At 40.0% G+C, this 14,982-nt stretch overlaps 1 protein-coding gene across 4 annotated transcripts in view; it reads right to left on the bottom strand.

Annotated features, from left to right (window-relative positions):
- The window catches only part of LOC124139362 (Kv channel-interacting protein 4-like), a 500,624-nt gene that overhangs the window by 416,230 nt on the left and 69,412 nt on the right, over positions 1–14,982 (bottom strand). For 3 of the 4 annotated variants that reach the window (XM_046506370.2, XM_048402597.1, XM_046506369.2), the window contains exon 2: positions 11,577–11,597. The exons of the other annotated variant lie outside the window; for it this stretch is intronic. In XM_046506370.2, coding sequence (XP_046362326.1) covers positions 11,577–11,597 — 21 coding nt within the window. The remainder of the gene's footprint in view (positions 1–11,576; positions 11,598–14,982) is intronic. 4 annotated transcript variants of the gene reach the window in all.

Genomic DNA, 14,982 nt, shown 5'->3' on the forward strand with positions numbered 1-14,982 from the left:
GCATTTGTCAGAATCCACCTTTATGGTACTGCTGTCCATGTTCTGTGTCTAGACCAGACAATCCAATGATTGACATCCCGAGCATTGATCTATGCAATTGGAATACAATGACATGCATCAACCAAGTCAGAGAGTCTTACCACCCGATCCCGTTAGTAGCCTCTTACTACAAGCATGGGTTGTTGAAGACCAATTCTAACACGGATCTTCATGGGTATGCCAAATTTCACGTCTTCCATCAGCAGTTTGGCTGGAATATTGCTGACTGTGGACACATGATGACTATGGGCCAGCGCCTGGAGCAATCTCCATGTTACACCTCAAAGTCAAATATTCCTTGATATGCAAAACCAAAGTCACGCAAGAACAATATGTACCCAGAACTGTCTGAAAGTGTCAGTACCAAAATAAAAGAGAGAAACAAGAGCAATTCCAACACAGGTATATCTTAAAATAGATTTATAGAGATAGATCATGGAAGCTTCATCTTGTACATATAGAGAATCTCACTCGAGTGTCCCGAGTATCAAACATATCAACACGAGTTGATAAAAGTGGAAAACCTCCGATGCTTGCTGAGGCACTTTTCCACTTTTATCAGTGAGTGTTGATATATTTGATATCAAAAGACACGTAGGTGAGGTTTCACTTATCATCCAAAATCATTCTTCCAACTTTTTCAGTTTGTAGACAGCAATAAGCAGTGTCTTAAGAAGAGCTTCAGTAGCAGAGCCATTAGTAACGTCATTTGATTGTGACATCATGGTAACCAATGACGTCACAATGATCTGCAAAGCAATGTGATGCAATTTCATTGCAGCGATATCTACAATGTAGACATCGCTTGATATCACCCAAGCCATATCTCCTGTGGGAGCCAGTTTTGGATGATGAATCTTAGTGTATTTACTTGTCACACACAGATAGCCAGAAACCAGACTACATGAGACGAACTGTTTTATTTCATTTTTCTGTCTTGGTTTTCATACTCAGGTGTTATACAAACTAGCAAAACAAGTTAATATCTATTTCATCAGGAGATGCCAAGAATGATTTGGCCACAGAAAAAAACATCTTTCCTAGTGATTATGCCATTTTAATCAATAATCCCTCTTTCATGTGTGAAACTTTGGTTAAGTTAAGGGGCAACATCTTTGGTCTATTTTGCAACAAACCTGTTCTGTATGGTTATAACATTTGCCTTTCAGTCCTTGGCACAGATTCAAGTCCTGTTCGAGCAGAAACATTTGATGATCAGTCATAAAACCTATCGTTTACTTTACAGCAGACTTGATGAACACAGGCAGAGAGGATCCTCCACAAGGAGAATCAATGAACATCATAGGCATCACTCACACGGAAAACAGACCACAACATCGTTCCATGGAAGATGTTCTTCAGGATAAAATAAACCTCTATCCTACCAACAACTTGGCAAAATAACTGTTACCACAAGTTTGTTTGTTTGTTTGTTGTCTAACGCCATATTCAGCAGTATTCCAGCTATAGGACACTGGTGTGTAAATAATCAAGTCCAGACCAGACAATCCAGTGATTGATATCATGAGCATTGATCTACGCTGTTGGGATACGATGACATGCATCAACCAAGTCAGCGAGTCTGACCACCTGATCCTGTTAGTCACCTCTTACAACAAGCATAGTCGCGTGTTACGACAAGTATGGGTTGCTGAAGACCTATTCTACCCCGCATCTTCATGGGTCCATTGTGTATTTGTCTTTATGTATTAAACAGAATGTCTTGTGTAACATTTGTGACAAACTGATGTAAAAAGAATTCTATTCCGGGCAATAAAGCATTAACTTGTTATGGCTACACACAGCTGTAAGACACACACCAGTAGTACCAGGACACGACTGTGGGGTGTGTGTCAACCAGGCATGAGGTGAAGTGAGGTGAAGATCATGTTCAAGATTATGGCACTAAAATAGTGACGTGCATGCACATGTGTGAGGCTGCTTCTACTAGTCTGTTTCTTTAGTGCTAGTCCACTGAGATACCACTTCAGTTTTAACATGGATACCCCACTAAGACACTGCATACCCACTCGGAGACGACCAGTCCTTGTTTTAACCCCTGTAAAGCCAAGCACGTGGCAAGGTAACAAATGGACGGTGGGGTAGCCTAGTGGTCAAAGCGTTAAATGCCCAGGTTCGATTCCCCACATAGGTACAATGTGTGATGCCCATTTCTGATGTCTCTCATCATGATATTGCTGGAATACTGCTGAAAGTGGCATAAAATCCATACTCATCCCCCCTCCCCCTCCCTCACCCCTCAGAACTGAGGACCAGTTCTGTGATCATTCATCACATACCCTAAGTTGCTAATAATGAACATATACACACAAACTTTACCATGGATTTTAAGAAATCTTCCTACTTGCATCTCATTCCTGACCTCAACACATTCCAGTGCTTTTCCTGCCTGGGGTAATTGTAGGAGATGAACTTGTTACAGGCAATTAGCCTTGATTACCCTTATCTAAACACACTTATCAGAACACTTAGGTCTAATAGGTGTTGCCATCAATAACAGCAGACACTCAGGCATTTGATGATGGCGGCGGAGTGAGTGAGTGAGTGAATGGGGTTCTATGCTGTATAGTCACTATCAGAGTCATCACAACAGATGACCATGGGGTTTGACAGTGACATCAAATTATACGACTCAAAAGATGTTAAAGAACACACAATTTTCTCATGATAAATGAAGACGTCATCCATTGTTCATGACCTCTCGACAATGTCATATGACGTTGTTCCAACACAATACCCAAACTGAGCTGATGACACCACTGTAGATTAGAAAACCCTCAATGTTCTACATTTTCTCAGGAGATAACTGTATCATAATGAATGACCTTCTCACAACTATGACATGGATTATGTCCTTCATGAATTGATGTTGATAGTTCCTCACAAAAGAACAAAACTTACAAAGTGAATTCACTCAGGACAGATCAATCGTAATTCTTGTAGCTCGTAGGTTATCCTCTGAATATCTCAGGAATGAATTGTCCATGACAAAGGTTACAGCAGACTGGCTTCCAAGCCTTCCAAGGCTTCCAAGGCTGTTCCATCAGCTGGCAATGTGATGGCTCTGGTTTGTTTGGATTTCAAAGGAATCCTACGGGTTGACTACCTCTCAAAAAGTCAGATCATCAATGACTAAATTTATGTTAATCTGCTTAAGGCAGCTGAAGGACAATATGAAGGCTAAACATTTAGGAAAACTCACTAAAGGTGTGTTGTTCCACCAAGACATTCCAACTGTGTACAAGTCTCTTGTTGCCATGGCTGCAATGAATGACTGAGGCTTTGAACTCATTGAACACTCCCCATATTCACCAGATTCTGCACCATCAGCTTTCCACCTCTTCCTAAACTTGAAGGAAGAACTGGCAAGCATTACCAAATGATGACGTCATTTCTGCTGTGGAGGACTTTCACACAACCAGGAGGAAGCCCTCTAACCCCAGGGGAAGCAAGCACTCCAGCTTTGTTGGCAGAAGTGTATGGACTTTGCAACCAACTCCATCAATGCAGTCCATCATAGGGGTTAGGCTCAGAACTTTTCAGTCATCCCTCATGTATTTGTAGGCATTCAAACAAGATCTATCCCCACAATTCATTTGTGTCAATGTTTAACATTCAGTAATATGGATGGTGGAGTGCTGAAAGAATCCATCGTATCCTGCGTTGACCTGACAAATGAACACCGTGCCAGGACTACGAGTGATACAGGACTCAGCCAGTTCTCCATAAAGGAGGTCAAATCACATCACCATTTTCATCTCAAGGTGACATAAGATGGCTGAATGGGAAGAAAAATGGCGACAGAAAGTTTGCTTTGATCTGTATGACGATATGAGCTCTGTCAATGTTTGTTGCCTGAAGTAACTGCATCACTGCAGGCTCAAAGACACCTTATTTTAAATGTCTTTCAAGAAACACTGGTGAGACTTGAGTGGGGCCTGGCTCCTGAACCTGCATGAGGCTGGGTATTGTACAAACACACGTCCACAATGCCTGGCCCAACCTCAGGTTGCTCAAGAGCTCAATGGCTGTAATCGACGCCAAGTGGATGCTATTTTCGGAGGTATAATTATTCCATGAAATGTAACAACTGATAGCAGCCTTGCCTGAAATAACACTTGCAATGAAAAGGTTCTCTGCTAAATGAAATTAATCACTAGCAAAAAGGTTCAGCTCACTGCTCGGAGCAAAGACATCACCTTTCATCAGTGTTGAGATGAGACTTGATCACATGCCACAAGACGAAAGCTATATCCAGTCGAACAGGACGAATTCTCAGTATGTGTCACAAGTAACATTTAAATCATTCAGGCCAACCATCTTTTTAAGTTCCATGATGAATGAGCCTGCAACAATTTTTGAAAGGTGAAAAACATACAATCAATTTAGCTCTTTTTGTTTCAGCTGACTTAATAAATAGTTCTTCTGGAACCGAAGGACTCAGTGTGACCCTGGAAGATTCCTATCCATGACATCCAAACAGACTGACATCCACACAAATTTAAATGCAACAGTTGTGTTTTCACTTTCAGAAAAAAAATCAAAACTAATTGTCAGTGTGCAAAATGTGCACGCCCTATTTTCTGTAAAAAGAGGTTCTAATAAACAAGTGAGTGAGTGAGTGAGTGAGTTAAGATTTTAAGTCACATCGGCAATATTTCAGCCATATCGTGCCTTTCAAAGGTTATACATAATAAATACATGTAAACAAAAAAACTGTCAACAAGGGACAGTAAAATAACTAGACTATAATAAACAGGACAATACTGGGATAAAATACCTGTGCTTGAAACAATATCTTGTCTTCCATTCACTGAATAAAAAATTTACTACTCACTACAACTTAAAGAACACCCACAATTGGATGCTGTATCTTCCAATAACCACCAGGCTTCAGAGTAACAAGGGTCATATGACAAAATCAAGTGTTCTTTAACTTCATTTGAGTGGCATAATTTGTTCATTAACTTCCGCTTTGGTTTGCAGTGTGCTTATCTGTTTTCTTTGACCCCACCTGCAGGGCCACTCCCACCTGAAGAAAAGAATGTTGGTTAATGCTACTGTTAAACAAAATTCCACCTACCGGTATATCACATATTGTTGGTGGTAAGCCCAAAGTGATTCAAGTCTTCGATGCAGGCCACTGTGGTGAAAACCCATGCTGATAAACTTAGAAGGTAGGTGGGTGGGTGAGTGAGTGAGTGAGTGAGTGGGTGAGTGGGTGAGTGAGTGAGTGAGTGAGTGAGTGAGTGAGTGAGTGAGTGGGTGGGTGGGTGAGTGAGTGAGTGAGTGAGTGAGTGAGTGAGTGAGTGCTAAATGTGGGAGAAAAAGCAGGTCACAGACAGTTACCACTCTGATGAAACTCATGAGCCACGAGTGAAGGGAGCTAATAGTCCTGACAAACAAAGACACATAATCAGGATACACCAGGATTCGAACCCACAGTCAGGCATTGACCCTAAAAAGGGTCAATAAGTACTGATCTACATGCTTGAGCCAATTTGAGCCAAACTAAACCCACTGTACCACTAGGCTACCCCGACATCCCAATCTCAGCTTGGATATTGAATCTAATAAAGTAAAAGAAGTAAAAATCTCTGGCCGATACAGACACATCCTGAATTAAATATCCATGTAACATATTAAGTATACAGAATATTTCCTCATTTTTAGGCCATAAAGATATTTATTATGTCTTTAATATACCATCTAATACCATTTAAAATGTTATGTATATATTCCATGTCAACATCAGTGATTCAAGAAGCCAGCTGCAGTTTTAACTCCACTGCAGAAAGACTTTCATATAAATAAATGATTGACATAGGTACATATTTTTATTTATATTTCGACCGACCTTGTGCAGAAAAGTTGTTATACATCCATGAAAAATAAAATGAAAAAGGTGTGGCCTTGTCTGACACGACAACATGGACAGATATTGAACTCAACTCCGCTGAATCGTTTCACATCCACACAGGGTAACATCTGTCTTCATCTGGGCCCAAATTACAACCTTTTACTCAAATCTACTAGTAGTATTGGCGCTAAAGTGATATGGATGCAAAAAAATGTGCATCACAGATTTGGGGGCTCTGAAAAAAACAAATCCTCTGTATCTCTACCATTCCTTAGCCTTCAGTGATCTCCAGTTTATTCAAAGTCTGGGAGTCCAAAATATATTAACAACATTTTCTGTGATGTAGCGATGAATGGCAGCATGATGTACAGTATAACTGCTCACCAATCTCCATAAAACTCCAACAAATTGTTCCTTAAGATGATTTTCTGGTATGGATTCCTGCTCTCTTCATCTCTGGACCAATCATTCATTCCCATGGCTCTTGGGAGACATCAAAGTACATTTTACTGACATCAATCAATAGATGCTTGCACTTAAAATTAAACTAACTTCAGATTCGGTCCTGGGCAACTTGGCCAGTTTGTCAGACTTCAATTTCTTTGTCGAACTTGATGGAACCACAGAGAGGCTTCATTGAGACCCTCCAACAACCAAAAAGAGGTTGTCAAAAAATGGCTGCCACACAAGATGCAAGAACCTTCAAACCTGCATTTTCAATTGTTTTTAGTTAAATCTGTAAAATTGAGTGAGTGAGTGAGTATGGTTTTACGCCGCTTTTAGCAATATTCCAGCAATATCACGGCGGGGGACATCAGAAATGGGCTTCACACATTGTACCCATGTCGGGAATCGAACCTGGGTCTTCGGCGTGACGAGCGAACGCTTTAACCACTAGGCTACCCGACCGCCCCCCTGTAAAATTGAAGGTGAGGTGAGGTCAAATGGGGTTCTCATTCAAGATTATTGCACATATAAAGCAACATGTGTGAGCGAGTGGCCTGTAAATAAAATTTGGACCAGACAATCCCGTGATTGATATTGTTGACATGCCATCAACCAAGTCACCAAGCCTGACAACCCAAACCATTTGGTCTCCTCTTAAGATCAGCATGGGAATCAGTTCTAACCCGGAGTCCCAACTGGGTCCTCTTCCCTAGGAGTGAAAATCCAAGCAGCCCCTTGACACGAGATATACAGGAACCTCACCACCATGGGGGATTTAATGTTGTGTTCAAGATTATTTTACTGATTTAGTGATGTGCATACACGTGTGTGGCTGCTTGTACTACTACAGATTTATGCATGGTTTTATAGTTCAAGCACACTATCGCAGTTTAACACTGAATGAGTGAGTGAATTGTGTTTAATGATGCTTTTAACAGTATTCCAGTTACATCACGGTGTGTCAGCTTAGTGTGGGAGGACTTAGACATTTACCACTTTGCTGAAAACCATGAGCACAGGTATGGTTCTGGCATACCGAAAACATGATCGGGGTGAACTGGAATTCGAACCCACAATTATAGGTTTCTGGCGTGCCAAAGGGATGCACCTCTGCAAAGTGAATTGCAACACCTCAGACGACTGAGTCCCCCTGTGTTCTGCAGTTGGAAGCCCCACTCACACACTGTACTGACCAATCAACCAGTCGGTTTTATCTCATTAATGCAGAGTGACAGTCAGGGTAAGGTGAGCTTTGAATCAGAACCACAGTTCACTCTTTTCACATTCTCAAGGTAGATACTCATTGTGGGTACACGTGAGTTAATGTATTACATTAACCAAGCACCTAGCATTTCATCCTCACACTGTGATTCCATGCATGGGTACAACTCGGAATGGAACAATGTATCAGTTTAGCACTGGTCAATGACTACGAGGATGCATTACACTGTATTGCCATATCTGTACTCACTGATGCAGATGATGCATATGTCCTAGTGGAATATTATCAGATTCAGCGCAGGCAACAGGTCTGTATTACTTTTGGCCATCGATTTGGACACCAGCGACAAGATCAAGCCTGTGTATACTAGTGATGTGATAAACCCTCCATACATACTTGTGATGTGATAAACCCTCCATATATATCAGTGATGTGAAAAACCCTCCATACATACTTGTGATGTGATAAACCCTCCATATATACCAGTGATGTGATAAACCCTCCATATATACCAGTGATGTGATAAACCCTCCATATATACTAGTGATGTGATAAACCCTCCATACATACTTGTGATGTGATAAACCCTCCATATATACCAGTGATGTGATAAACCCTCCATACATACTTGTGATGTGATAAACCCTCCATATATACCAGTGATGTGATAAACCCTCCATATATACTTGTGATGTGATAAACCCTCCATACATACTTGTGATGTGATAAACCCTCCATACATACTTGTGATGTGATAAACCCTCCATATATACTTGTGATGTGATAAACCCTCCATACATACTTGTGATGTGATAAACCCTCCATACATACTTGTGATGTGATAAACCCTCCATATATACTTGTGATGTGATAAACCCTCCATACATACTTGTGATGTGATAAACCCTCCATATATACTTGTGATGTGATAAACCCTCCATACATACTTGTGATGTGATAAACCCTCCATATATACCAGTGATGTGATAAACCCTCCATACATACTTGTGATGTGATAAACCCTCCATATATACTTGTGATGTGATAAACCCTCCATATATACCAGTGATGTGATAAACCCTCCATACATACTTGTGATGTGATAAACCCTCCATATATACCAGTGATGTGATAAACCCTCCATACATACTTGTGATGTGATAAACCCTCCATATATACTTGTGATGTGATAAACCCTCCATATATACCAGTGATGTGATAAACCCTCCATATATACTAGTGATGTGATAAACCCTCCATATATACCAGTGATATGATAAACCCTCCATATATACCAGTGATATGATAAACCCTCCATATATACCAGTGATGTCACCAGGCAATACAGTGATTGGCATCATGAGCATCGATCTTTGCAACTGGGATACGATGTCATTCATCAACCATGTCAGTAAGCCTGAAAGGGCTGTCATGTCAGCTCTACCCCAAATGATCCAGAGAATCCACCATATGGTGATCACCGTTCAGCAACCTCTGTTTGAAGCTGATCCAAAAGATTCTTGCAAACATTTGTGGCTATGGATGAAACCTTGACTCACCACTTCCACAACTCAAGCTTGAGTCCAAACAACAATCAAAACAGTGGAAGCATTTGACATCACCATCACCTAAGAAGGCAAAGACTTATCATCTGGAAAGGTTATGGCCTGTTCTGGGATACCGAGGGTGTTTGAAACAAAAAATTCTTGATAAAAGTTGTTCAAGATTTTTTGTTTGGTTTATAAGTAAGATAAACACCTAGGTTATTATGAGATTACACCAGCAATGTGCTGAACCCTCAAAATATACAAGTATTGAACACACAATGCCGGACGAGACTCAACCCCCCATAAGTACGAGAATCTGTACTTTACAAAGAAAGTGTTATCCCAAATGTAACATTTGTTATATACAAGTATTGTGTACAACGTTCTTATACCACCATGGTGCGTAATGTGCATTGTTTTAGTAGGTTGTTATTCTTCGTAACGACCCCGCACGCAAAACTAGCCGAGGTTGGACGAACCAATTCAGATGAGGTGGGAAGCAAACCTTGATTCACGGTTCTGCATCCTCACCCTAGCAGAAAGTGCATCAAGCTTGTGACCCACGTGTGTTAAATTTGGTTAGCGCCCCCATTTGTGCGTGTTAAATTTGGTTAGTGCCCCCCTCTGTGGGTGATATGGACTCCTGAGGAGGACGCTTATGTATACATACACACAGGCGATGTAATGAAACCTGCTTATAACAAACACACCAGTGATTGGATAAAAATTTGATACAATACATGTTTGATGATATAACCATGTGTGTTCCAGGGTATGTGGTGACTCTCCTCGTACAGGTAGGATGATATAACCATGTGGTGACTCTCCTCATACAGTGTTTGATGAAATAACCATGTGGTGACTCTCCTCGTACAGTGTTTGATGATATAACCATGTGGTGACTCTCCTCGTACAGGTAGGATGATATAACCATGTGGTGACTCTCCTCGTACAGTGTTTGATGAAATAACCATGTGGTGACTCTCCTCGTACAGTGTTTAATGATATAACCATGTGGTGACTCTCCTCGTACAGGTAGGATGATATAACCATGTGGTGACTCTCCTCATACAGTGTTTGATGATATAACCATGTGGTGACTCTCCTCGTACAGTGTTTGATGAAATAACCATGTAGTGACTCTCCTCGTACACATAGGATGATATAACCATGTGGTGACTCTCCTCATACAGTGTTTGATAAAATAACCATGTGGTGACTCTCCTCGTACAGTGTTTGATGAAATAACCATGTGGTGACTCTCCTCATACAGTGTTTGATGAAATAACCATGTGGTGACTCTCTTCGTACAGTGTTTGATGATATAACCATGTGGTGACTCTCCTCGTACAGTGTTTGATGATATAACCATGTGGTGACTCTCCTCGTACAGTGTTTGATGATATAACCATGTGGTGACTCTCCTCGTACAGGTAGGATGATATAACCATGTGGTGACTCTCCTCGTACAGTGCTTGATGATATAACCATGTGGTGACTCTCCTCATACAGTGTTTGATGATATAACCATGTGGTGACTCTCCTCGTACAGTGCTTGATGATATAACCATGTGGTGACTCTCCTCATACAGTGCTTGATGATATAACCATGTGGTGGCTCTCCTTGTACAGTGCTTGATGATATAACCATGTGGTGACTCTCCTCATACAGTGTTTGATGAAATAACCATGTGGTGACTCTCCTCGTACAGTGTTTGATGAAATAACCATGTGGTGACTCTCCTTGTACAGTGCTTGATGATATAACCATGTGGTGACTCTCCTCGTACAGTGTTTGACGATATAACCATGTGGTGACTCTCCTTGTACACGTAGGATGAAATAACCATGTGGTGACTCTCCTCATCCAGTGTTTGATGATATAACCATGTGGTGACTCTCCTCGTACAGTGTTTGATGATATAACCATGTGGTGACTCTCCTCATACACATAGGATGATATAACCATGTGGTGACTCTCCTCGTACAGTGTTTGACGATATAACCATGTGGTGACTCTCCTCGTACAGTGCTTGACGATATAACCATGTGGTGACCCTTCATTTCAGCTTCACATTGACCGGATCTGACAAACAATGTGAATCTGAGGCACATATTGACATTTGCTTGATGTGAGGAAACATGCAGAAGTATAAATAAAGTTCAGCCCAAATGGGCTCACTAAGCATGCTGAACTATGGTACAGCCTAAAGTTGGCTTTTTACCATGCCAGAACATGCCAACTATGGCACAGCCAAATACTGGCTGACTGTCAAAGCATGCGTAACCTTAGTACAGCCTAGTTCGGGGTTTGTGCCCTTATAAAGCATGCTACACTGTGGTTTAGCCTGACTTTGCCTCACCATACTAAATCATGCTACACTGCGGCATAGCCTTAAAAGTTAGGCTAACCCTGCCAGAACATGCAATATTGGCTTACCCCGGCTTCCAAAGTCCTCATCTGCATAAATATAAAACAATTTTGACATCTTAATAAATTTAGTCAATAAATTTTGCATTAAATGAAACTTTCAAAACACAAAATAAAATTGTGTCTTCATTTCTCAGAGTCACCTATTTATCTTGAATTCCTAAAATCAGTTTCAATAACCCTTCCTTGCCAATGTAAAATCCCACTTCCTCCATATGCCATAGTGTTTAGGTTATCAAAATATTATAAAATCTATTGTGTCTTTTTTTTAAAGTCATGTCATAAACTACGTACAAACATAACTCTCTATTTCTAAATGCAGGATCTATTCCAAGACAGTTTGCATATATCTCCTTCAAACCTAGATCAGGTTCCAATCATCACTATCTGATATCATCTCTCTGTAAATCTCATATTATCCATATCTGTAATCTTGAAATAATCCATCTCCATCAGCCGTCTTAATCAATGTAACATAATCGATCTACCAAACCCTCATGTAATCAAGGTCTTGAAGCCAAATTCATATAAAAAAAACTGATACAATCCATCATGATAAACCATTGCTACAAATCTCATACAATCCATTGTTACAAACCTCAAATAATCCATTGCTACAAATCTCATATAATCCATCCCTACAAAACTTGTATAATCCACCGCTACAATCCCTAAGTATTAAATACCACGCATCTTTACAAGAGTTGTACACTTCACCACGACAACATCACTCATTTTGTCATATACCACGGAGTTCTATAAACTTCATAGACCCATCTGTACCACACCAACTGGCAACAACATCTCATAACATCAATATCTGCCTCAAATGTTATATCCTTTATATCTCATAGCATCCATCAGTAACAGATCATGTAACACCCATCTCTACCATACCCATAATCATCAACACGTTATAACATCTGTGCATCAAACGTCTTTTACATCCATCTCTGCAAATAATCTCATATCCTCCTTATCTTATACCATCCATCTCTGCAAATAATATCACATCCTCCTTATCTCATACCATCTCTGTATTAAATCTCACATCCATCGTTTTCTTATACTATCCATCTCTGCATTAAATCTCATATACTCCTGATCTTATACCATCCATCTCTGTATTAAATCTCACATCCATCGTTTTCTTATACTATCCATCTCTGCATTAAATCTCATATCCTCCTTATCTCATACCATCCATATCTGCAATAAATCTCATATCCTCGTGATCTTATACCATCCATCTCTGCATTAAATCTCATATCCTCATCTTATACCATCCATCTATGTATTAAATCTCACATCCATTGTTTTCTTATACTATCCATCTCTGTATTAAATCTCATAAACTCCTTATTTCATACCATCCATCTCTGTATTAAATCTCACATCCATTTTTTTCTTATACTATCCATCTCTGTATTAAATCTCATATCCTCCTTTTCTCATACCATCCATCTCTGTATTAAATCTCACATCCATCGTTTTCTTATACTATCCATCTCAGTATTAAATCTCATATACTCCTAATCTCATATACTCCTTATCTCATACCATCCATCTCTGTATTAAATCTCACATCCATCGTTTTCTTATACTATCCATCTCTGTATTAAATCTTATATACTCCTTATCTCATACCATCCATCTCTGCAAAACATATCATATTGTTTTCTTATCTCTGAAAAAATCTCATATCCTTCTTTTCTTATACTATCCATCTCTGCAATAAATCTCATATCCTCCTTATCTGATACCATTCAACTCTGCAAAAAATATGAAATCCTGCTTTTTAATACCTTTTATCTCAGCAATAAATATCTTAACCTCATCATCTCATACCATCAATCTATGCAATTATTCTCACATCACCCATCTCCAACAAGACATTATCATCCATGTCTCATAACATTTATATCAGCAACAAACCTCATATCCTTCCTATTTCATACCATCTATCCATGTACCCCATGTTTAGCACCATGCACCTGTGCAATAAATCATATAAAACAATCACACATCTATGCCAACATAACATCCTTGATTTCTCCTACTATTCACGACCTTCACAACAAACATCACATCCACTATATCTTACACCATCCATCTCTGCATCAAACCTCACATACCATCAATCTCATACCACAGATCTGTGCAATAACTCTCATATCACCCATCACAACAAATCTCATATCATCCACATCTTCCAATCTCCAATTCTCTACAAATCTCAAGTAATCCCTCCCTATAATCAACAAGTCATCTGTTTCTCTGAATATCTCTTAAACTCAATTAAAAAACTCAGACGAAGCTTAAAAATCAGAGAATCCCAATATCGACCGATCAGTTCCACCTTTCCTCCCAATAACAGTTCAACCCTTCAGCGCCATCTCTGATGCTGGTCTATAAATACTCCCATGCTGTAATATATGATGTGAAATTGATTACAGAAAGCATACCAACTTCCTGGCCAACACTACGCCACAGTCGGAAACTGTTCCATGTCTACGCCACCTGATTCGATTTGCAGGTCCTCGCGTCAGGATGGTCACATAACTGATACTACTTGCAACAATAATTAAATAATTGATGTAAATCCAGATCATAATCAAATGATACCATCAGTTTTATTGAACAGCCAGAACATCTCAAATGGGAGAAGACATTGTGCCAATGGACCCAACTTCCGTCATCTGGCGGGCCTACTTAATTGATTATAGCATGCTCACAGACCATCACACCGATTTCTACATCACATATGTTCAACAACTGTCTCGTTTGAACATAAAATCTCTACTAATCATTGTTAAAAAGAAATACCCCTTTCTGGTTGAATTGGTTTGATTGATTTGGGTAACTTAACAATGGGCTTCCATATTGGAACTAGGAAGTGCGATTGTCATCTGGATAAATATTTCACGGTCTGATTGAATCAAGACCCTTTTAGAATGCTAGACAATAATGTGTACATGCTGACAGTCAACATTTTCAACAAGTCTCCCTCTATTACCGTACTGATTCCAATTTGATAGTTGTTTGGTTTGTTGTTTAATGCCGCACTCAGCAATATTCCAGCTATATGACGGCGGTCTGTAAATAATCGAGTCTGGACCAGACAATCCAGTGATTGATATCATGAGCATCGATCCACGCAATTGGGATCGATGACATGCATCAACCAAGTCAGTGAGCCTGAGCACCCGATCCCGTTAGTCGCCTCTTACAACAAGCATGCTTGCCTTTTACGGCAAGCATGGGTTGCTGAAGGCCTATTCTAACCCGGATCTTCACAGGCCACTTTGAGTGAGTTAGTGAGTGAGAGCTGGGTTTAATGCTGCTTTCAGCATCATTTCAATTATCTCAGTTTTGGGAGGAAAGTGACAGGTTGTAGGTGAGTGAGTGAGTGAGT

The sequence above is a fragment of the Haliotis rufescens genome, unplaced genomic scaffold, assembly GCF_023055435.1.
Source record: "Haliotis rufescens isolate VD_foot unplaced genomic scaffold, xgHalRufe1.0.p SCAF_27, whole genome shotgun sequence".
Taxonomy (NCBI): Eukaryota; Metazoa; Mollusca; class Gastropoda; order Lepetellida; family Haliotidae; genus Haliotis; species Haliotis rufescens.